General features: G+C 49.4%; 1 protein-coding gene across 2 annotated transcripts in view; it reads left to right on the top strand.

Moving 5' to 3' along the window:
- Positions 1–993: 993 nt before the first annotated feature.
- LOC117080277 (serine protease 44) overlaps positions 994–8,394 on the top strand; it is a 40,265-nt gene continuing 32,864 nt past the window's right edge. The window contains exons 1-5 of one of the 2 annotated variants that reach the window (XM_033205179.1): positions 1,052–1,686; positions 2,025–2,181; positions 2,530–2,795; positions 3,583–3,746; positions 4,313–5,249. In XM_033205179.1, coding sequence (XP_033061070.1) covers positions 1,422–1,686; positions 2,025–2,181; positions 2,530–2,795; positions 3,583–3,746; positions 4,313–4,549 — 1,089 coding nt within the window. In that variant the 5' untranslated portion in view covers positions 1,052–1,421 and the 3' untranslated portion in view covers positions 4,550–5,249. Of the gene's footprint in view, positions 1,687–2,024; positions 2,182–2,529; positions 2,796–3,582; positions 3,747–4,312; positions 5,250–8,394 lie in introns of those variants that run through there. The other variant, XM_033205189.1, reaches the window with a different exon arrangement.

The raw sequence follows: 8,394 nt of genomic DNA, 5'->3' as shown, positions 1-8,394 counted from the left end.
ATGTTGGCTATGTGAGTACAGATACTACAAACTTTTATACAGGTTTGTATGTGTGAACATCTTTATTTCTCTGGGATAAATACCCAGGAGTATAATTACTGGGTTGTATAGTAATTGCTTATTTTGTTGTATAAGAAACTGCCAATCTGTTTTCCAGAGTGGCTGTAATAGTTTACATTCCCACCACAATGTATGAGTGATCCAACATCTCTGCATCCATGCCAGCATTTGATGTTGTCACCATTATTTATTTTAGCCAGTCTGATAGGTGTGTAGTGATATCTCATTGTGGTTTTAATTTCCATTTTGTTATTGACTCATGATGTTGTTGACAGCTGTTATGATACTTTGGTTCTTCTTAGTTTAAAAAAATTTAAATAAGATGCATAGCAAAGGAGATGGAGCATAGAGTAATTTATTATAAAGGGAAAAGAATATTTTGAAAGTTAAGTGCAGAATAGACAGTACACCCTGAGAGACAGATGATTCAGAGTGGTCTGCTTATAAGGATGAGACTGCGAAGACTGGCACTAGGGAGACTCTCTTTACGTGAGTATTACGTGGTTATTTATAAGGAGTGGAAAGAGGTGTTATTAGTAAGCATGTTCTGGGTGGTCCTATGGGTGCACATGCACAGTAGTGGTGCATACTTGTTCATACATCGCATGTCTCATCAGCATCTGAAATCTACACCCAGGGGTGTGCTTTTTACTATGATAACGAAAAAAGGGTCAGTTTGAGAAAAGGTAAAATCGAAGTGTGCATGCTCTCTACAGGGGAAATTTCTTGCTGAAGATAGCTTTGCTTGAATGAGCTCAATTACAATGCGAATGCTGAGGTTTATGGCGTTGATTGTGGAACGGTCATCACAGCTGCTGCGTCCCGAGGACATGGTCTATCTATCCTGCCTCAAGGTTGAACATCTTTTCATGTGGGTGTTGATTTTCAAAAAGGTAGCAGTATCGTCTCTAACGCAGTGGTTAGTAATGTTAAGTGCAACATGCATGTTAAAGAGTTTTAATTTTTATCGCAGACAAATAAGGGAGGGAGACTCTGGTAAAGTCCTGGCCTGGAGGAAGCTCTGCCGTAGAGTAGTGGACGCGTCTTTGTATGAACAAAGGGCTGGACAGCTGCCACTCTGAGGCCAGGGACCTAGGCCAGGAGACACTGAATGCCAAGGAGGCGCCAGATGACGTGGAGGGACCTGAGTCCACGGAGAGCCGCGAAGAGAGAGAGGACTCATCCGAGTCAGGACTGCACGGCGCGACCCCGCCCAGGCCCCGCCCCTCGGACGGTCCGGTGGCCCGGCCCCGCCCCCTCGTCCCTCGCGGGCGCTCCAGGCTCCCGCCAGACCGCATGGCAGGCGTGGAAACCGCTGCGAAGCGGCGCCACGACAGAGGCTGAGGTTGACGGCAGTATCCATGGCGTCCCAGGGCGGCAGCTCCCTGGGGCTCCTGGCCTGGCTCTTGCTTCTTCAGCCATGGCTCGACGAGGCCCGGGCGGGCAGGGCGGGTGGGCAGGGAGGCGTAGCACTCTTCTTCCACTCCACTCTCCCCTCAGGGCCAGGCGGCCAGGACCCCGGAGCGAGCAGATGGGAGCCGCCACCTGTAGGGGCTCCAGGATCCCCAGCGGCTGGTCAGTCCAGAGGGAAGGCAGTGCCCCCTGCTCCGGTGTTATTTCCCTCAGGTGAGTCTGATTCTTACCAGGCTCTGGCAATCCCACACACTATCATCAACATGGACCAACGGGACAGTAGCATTAAACGTCAGGTGACGCTTCTGGGCCATGCCCAGCCGCAGAGAACTGGCCTGGTTTGAGGGGGAGGGGACCTGCCCTAGAGGAGGAGGGGCTCAGGGGACACGATCTGTCCAGGGGCGGAGCGGCTCCCTGAGACCTAGGAGGACACAGCCATTTTCCGAAGAGCCTCAGGGGATGCAGGCCTTGCTTTGAGGGTTCTGAGGCTCATGGTGAAGGTGCTACAGCAGCGTTACTTTTAGTCCCTTCCTTTCATTGACCTGCACCAGCCTGCGGCAAGCGGTTTGCAAGGATAATTGGAGGATTTGGAAGCCCAGATAGGAAGTGGCCCTGGCAAGTGAGCCTGCAAACCAGCAACAGACTCATCTGCGGAGGCTCCCTTATTGCCAGGTGCTGGGTGCTCACTGCCGCCCACTGCATCTCTGGGTGAGTGTTTGGGGCTCAGAGCTTGGGCCCTGATCAGGCTGCGGGACCTGGAGTCAGTCTGTCCCCCTCCCTGAACCTCCTCTTCCTCATCTGTAAAAGGGTGTGACAGCCCCATAGTTTTTATCCAGTCTGGGTGAGACCTGAGGATCAGCATTTCTAACAAGTTTCTGGGTGCTGCTGCTGCCACAGCTGATCTGGGGACCACCGGCTAAAGTGGTTAAGGGTCCTGGAGGGATGTGGTTTGGAGAGAGGGAGGTAGCTGCTGGCTGGCATAGGAAGATGGTACCAGGCGGGAAGCACCTGGAAGGTGTGGAAGCAGAGTGTGGACCCTGGAGGATCTTCCTGCAGTCATCTGGAATACACAGTGAAGCTGGGAGACACAAATGTGCATCATCGCTCCAAAACAGCACTTGTAGTCCCAGTTCGTGACATCGTTATCCACCGATATTTTACGTCTTTTGGAATAATTGAAAATGACATTGCCCTTGCTCTGCTTGACTTCCCTGTGAATTACTCCACACACATCCAGCCTGTGTGCCTCCCTGAACAGGCTTTCATGGTACAAGCTGATACCGAGTGCTGGGTGACAGGATGGGGCAAAGTGAATGAAACAGGTGAGACTATGAAGCAAGACTACAGCAGCCCCAGACCAGGGAAAATGTTGCTTGGTGCCCTGGGGTTGATCTACAAGCTAAAGGGAGGGACAGGGAGGCAGATTTTTTTTTAGTAGGTCAGGGAGGAGGGTGCTGTAGATGCTGCCAGGGAATAATTTTAACAACTGGTCTATGAAATTCTTTTGGTTTGTCAGGACCTGGGGATTTGGGTGCCAGGCATGGTGGGTTCTCTCTCAGGTGGATTTTAACTCTGGGGGTGATGAGCTAGCTGTCTGCCCTTTTAAGGTGTCCCTCCCAGGAAGTACCTACCTTGGTAGATAAGGAGCTTCCTGTGTGTGAGACGAGGCCAGAGACCTTTCAGTGAGGTGTAGGGCTCCTATCCTTGGGGAGAGGCTGGATTTGGTACCTTCGGGCGATTACCTGTCTGACAGTCTGTGATCCTGCTCTAGAAAGTATAGATGTTTTACTGATGTACAGGATACTGTGCCACTATTAGTACTACTATTCAGAGTGACAGATGCTTGGTTTTGGTTTCTCAGGGTGGTAATGCCTTGCTTTCCCTTTCCTGTCTGTTCTTATTTCCCCTGTTTTGGTTTGGATCTTATGTCCTTGTCTCCCCATGTCAACATTGGGCCTCATATCTTCCTTTGTCAAATGGGACAATATCCAATGCCTAAGAGGGTGTCTGTGTATGAACACACGGTATTGAGACCCAGAGTGGGTAAGGGGTTCTCCTATCCTGTCCCACTTATGCAGACCCACTCAGCTGTAAATTGTCTCTCTGCAGATTCATCAAAAAAGATAGTAACTGAGCTTCAGGAGGCTGAGCTAAGCATTATGCTTCATGAGAAATGTAATAAGGTGTTCAAGGAAAAGATGAGAATTAGGAATGAAATGGTCAAGAAAGGGACCATCTGTGGCTATAATGACCAAGGGAAGGATTCCTGTCAGGTCAGTTCATGGGCCTCTTGCTACCTCAGCACTGTAGTTGTCTCCTCAAAGCTTCCTCATCCCCAGCCAGTAGGGCCTGGGTTATCTCCTAGCCTCTCCGTTACCCTTATTCATGGTAATGGGACATGAGGACAAGCCACCAAGGCTCTCCTGGGCAGCCTACCTGATCCTTCAGGAGAGAGCAGCTGACACAGCCTGGAGTGGGAGGAGGGGTGAATCAGGCAGGTCCCACCAACAATACATGCTCCATGTCTTGAGCGCCTTCTGTGTGGCAGGCAGTGTACTCAGGTAAGCACTTGACTCATTATTGTCGCAGAGTAGGCATGATTTCATTGTGTATATTCTGTTTTTTGGAACACACCTTTTTAGTAGGTACATGATTTTGGTTTATTGGAAACTGTCAATTCTCAGATCTCATATTGACAGATACCTAAGCCTAGGGAGGGTCTTAGGGGTTCCAGGGGAAGCCTCCTGAGTGCCTAGCTCTGCAGCCCATTGCAGTGCAATTAGCCTGCTCTGATGTGGATCCTATTTCTTTCCTACAGTGACTATCTTTCTTTTTCCAGGGAGATTCTGGGGGGCCCCTGGTCTGTGAATTAAATGGCACATGGTTCCAGGTGGGGATTGTGAGCTGGGGCGTTGGCTGCGGTCGCAAAGGATACCCTGGAGTTTACACAGAAGTTAGTTTCTACAAGAAATGGATTATTGATCACCTGAGACAAGCTTCCTGTCTGAATTCAGCAGACTCCCTCATCCTAGTCCTGTGTCTGATGATGCCCCTGGGCATCCTGGTGACCACGTGATCAGACCCCATTCCACTCTTCTGCTGTTTCGGAGTCTCACTGACCAACCTCCCACTCCTTCCCAATGCCCTTTCTGCAAATCCCAGTTGGAATCCACGGGCCCTCTGGAGATCCATACAATAGAGCATGGCAGGGAGACTGGGCCTTGGAAAATGCCCCTGCCTTGTGCTCTGGTCACCTGCCTCAGCCATGCCTGCACCAGGGCTGTGCTCTGGCTGGTGGGAAGGAGGGAGTGAACTGACTGCAGCTAGAGGGCCAGCCGCCCTGCCAGGTGGGCCACGGTGACTCCTCAATATCTGGGGGAACATCTATCAAAGAAGAGACATCATCAGTGGTGAAGCAAGCGTTCAACGTGGTTCTGGTTTCAGGGCTCCCACCTGAGACTCTGTGAAACCAGCCAGCTGGGTGATTGCTCAGAGAGAGTGAAGGAGGCGTCACCAGGTCCCTGCAGAGGTGTGAGGCCTGGGACTTCCACTCTGGCTGCACTGTCTGGGGCTGGGAGAAGATCCCCTGCAGCCCAGTGTGGATCCATCTGCCAGTGGACAGCCTCTGCCACACCAGCTCTCTTGGGGCAACCCATTCTTGCACCTCTTTCCTCAGTGGCCTAGTGGCCACTTTCAGGGACACTACAAGTTGTATTGAGTCTGTTATGGAGTGTGGAGTTTTCAGATATCAACTAAATAAATGTTTGGAGAGTCTCCTCTGTTTCTGAACCTCTGCTCACGGGGGTGTGAGGTTGTATGTAACATACTCCATAAAGAATTGGCTTCCCATTTATTAGGAAGATATTCATGGTTTTTATTAAACTCTGGCAGAGCCAGGGATGAGGAGTTTTCTGCGCTCATTAAGTCTGACAGGTGGCTTTACCCAGTGGGTTCTGCTGCTGGTTTTTTTTTTTTTTTTTTTGCCATCGGCGTCTCTGTAGCTGGGAATGTGGTACTTGAGTTTAACAAACCCTGCATCAGGAGCGGGGCATCAAGAGGGACAGAGACTGAGGTGTGGCACACTCAGACACCTTCCTGCTTCTCCTTGCTGCCCTATAACAAGTGTGGGAGGCGGGGGGAGAGAGAGAGAGAGAGAGAGACAACCTGCTGCCTGAGGGAGCTGGGGCTCAGTGAGTGAAAACACTCTGCTTTTCCAACTCTACCTGGTTACAGCTAAACCCAGCAAGTTCTAGGTCATGACCTACAGAAATGCCCGTGAAAAAGAGTTGGATGCCCAAGACTTGCCACGTATTTCTGTTACTTGCATCTTTCTTTCAGAACAGACTGACCTTTTTCCATGTTCCATCTGCTGGGAATGCCAGTATGGCTTCTCACTTCCTTCTTTCTTCTTCCTCATCAGTTCAGCCCCAATATAAGCATTACCCCTTTCCACAAACCACTCCTGTGGACTCTGCTGGGCTGTGTAATGTAATGTGCCTTCTTCTGGGCTCCCTGGACTCTGCAGTCTCTGTGCCTGTTAATTTCTCTGTTTCCACTGGTTGACATGTTGTTCTTCATGGCGGTGGGACTCTGTCCAATCTTTCCTTATCTTCCATCCTCCAGCTCCAGGCATGGAACAGAGCAGGAGTTTAGGAACTGTTTGGTGAGTGAGTGAGTGAATGAATAGATAATTAGGTGCTCATATATTCTCTATTGCCTTACTCTTTTCTCTCACTGCCCTTTCACTTCTTTGCTTTGTCCCCCTTTTGCTTTCCAGGTTGCCTTCATGATGGGGAAAAAACACAACTGGGTAGGCCAGGGTTACAGCCCCTGCAGTGGGGGAAAGTCCCAGGCTCCAGGAAGTTTATGCTTCCGGATGGGGTGCCCTTTGGTCTGCCAATATTAGAGCATGCTTCTTGTTATAGGAGAATAGAAATTCCATTCAAGCATCTTGACTACTGGGGAATAGCCTCAGGCTACCAGAAAAGATGGGCATGGCCCCCCAGGGAACAAAACATCAAGTGCCAAGTAAACATTAGTCGATTTTACTCTTTCCAACAAATACTTATGCATTATCTTTTATGAATCAGGCACTGGCCTTCATCCACAGATAAGATGTAGATGGCAGGTGGGGGACAGAGGTGGTCATTACGAGGACTCCTAGGTAAGGAGCTTGGTGGCTGGGTAGAACCTGAAAGAGATAGATGACACAGGGAGAGGAGTTGTTGACTGGCAGGCACTCAGTTTCACTAAAAATGCGAGACTTGAACAAAAAGGAAGTAAAAACAAACAACAAAAATCCCTATGGGTTTCTAGTCATAAGGGGCAAGTGACATAGAGCGCAATAAGCATTTTTAGTGGTCTTGAAATACCATTTGCTGGCTGGCCATGGTGGTTCATGCCTGTAATCCCAGCACTTTGGGAGGCCGAGGTTGGTGGATCACCTGAGGTCAGGAGTTCGAAACCAGCCTGGCCAACATTGTGAAACCCCGTCTCTACTAAAAATACAAAAAAATTAGCCAGGCGTGGTGGCGGGTGCCTGTAATTCCAGCTACTTGGGAGGCTGAGGCAAGAGAATCTCTTGAACCTGGGAGGCGGAGGTTGCAGTGAGCTGAGACTGCTCCATTGCACTCCAGCCTGGGCCACAAGAACAAAACTCCATCCCCCGCCCCCCGCCAAAAAAAGAACAACAACAACAACAACAACAACAAAAAAGGAAATACCATTTGCCACCAAAAGAAACCAGGGCTTCTTGGAGAAATGGCTTGAAAAATTTACAGGTATGAAACAGGAAAAGTATAAAATAAGCCTGAAATGTCTTGTCATACTAGATAGCAAGGAAGCTATCATGTCAACAGGACTCAGAACCAGTCAGAAGAGGCACCCTGTGTTCTGACATGTGGTGTACCTGCTAATCCCATTGCAGAGAAATCACAGCCATCCCTCAGCTTCTGAAGATACTGATTCACAGCTGCACCCCTCACAAAATGGGCAGTCAGTCACAGGGAACTGATTCCCTCAGGATTAAGTCTCTTCACAGGGGTATCCCATAGCAAATAATTGCTATGCAGAGATATAAAGGCCCAGCCTTCTTCCCTCTATTTGGGACAACTTGGAAAGGCCTCTTGTAGGATCAGCTGAGATGTTAGTTGCAATGGCCTTCTGTGAGCAGTTCTCCTATGAGCACTCCTCAACAAACCATTGGGCAGAATTCTCTCTCAGAGTCTGTTCTGGGAACCCAATCTAAGCCACCCTGCCTGGCAAAAGATGTCTTTGGTGTGTTTTAGGATTCTATTGCTGTGTAACAATCGCCCCATACTCAGTGGCCTAAAACAACACATTGTATTACGGTCAATTCTCATTATTCAAGCATTCAGACTTGCAAATTCACCTACTTGCTGAAATTTATTTTAACCCCCAAATCAGTGCTTGGAGTGATTTGTGGACATGCACAGGGCAGTGGAAAAATTTGAGTTTTCTGATGCCTATGTTCCTAGCTGAGGCTGTACAATGTGCTATTTTGTCTGCTTTCATCTCTCTTACTGTAAACAAGCGTCTTTTTTGTCATCTCTTTTTTTTTTTTTTTTTTGAGACGGAGTCTCGCTCTGTTGCCCAGGCTGGAGTGCAGTGGCCGGATCTCAGCTCACTGCGAGCTCTGCCTCCTGGGTTTATGCCATTCTCCTGCCTCAGCCTCCCGAGTAGCTGGGACTACAGGCGCCCGCCACCTCGCCCGGCTAGTTTTTTGTATTTTTTTTTTAGTAGAGACGGGGTTTCACCGTGTTAGCCAGGATGGTCTCGATCTCCTGACCTCGTGATCCGCCCGTCTCGGCCTCCCAAAGTGCTGGGATTACAGGCTTGAGCCACCGCGCCCGGCCTTTTGTCATCTCTTAACTGTCACTTTTAATAAAACATTTTTTGTGC

This window comes from Trachypithecus francoisi, unplaced genomic scaffold, assembly GCF_009764315.1.
Source record: "Trachypithecus francoisi isolate TF-2019V2 unplaced genomic scaffold, Tfra_2.0 Lachesis_group0, whole genome shotgun sequence".
Classification (NCBI taxonomy): Eukaryota; Metazoa; Chordata; class Mammalia; order Primates; family Cercopithecidae; genus Trachypithecus; species Trachypithecus francoisi.
This window is presented reverse-complemented; position numbering and strand designations above follow the sequence as displayed.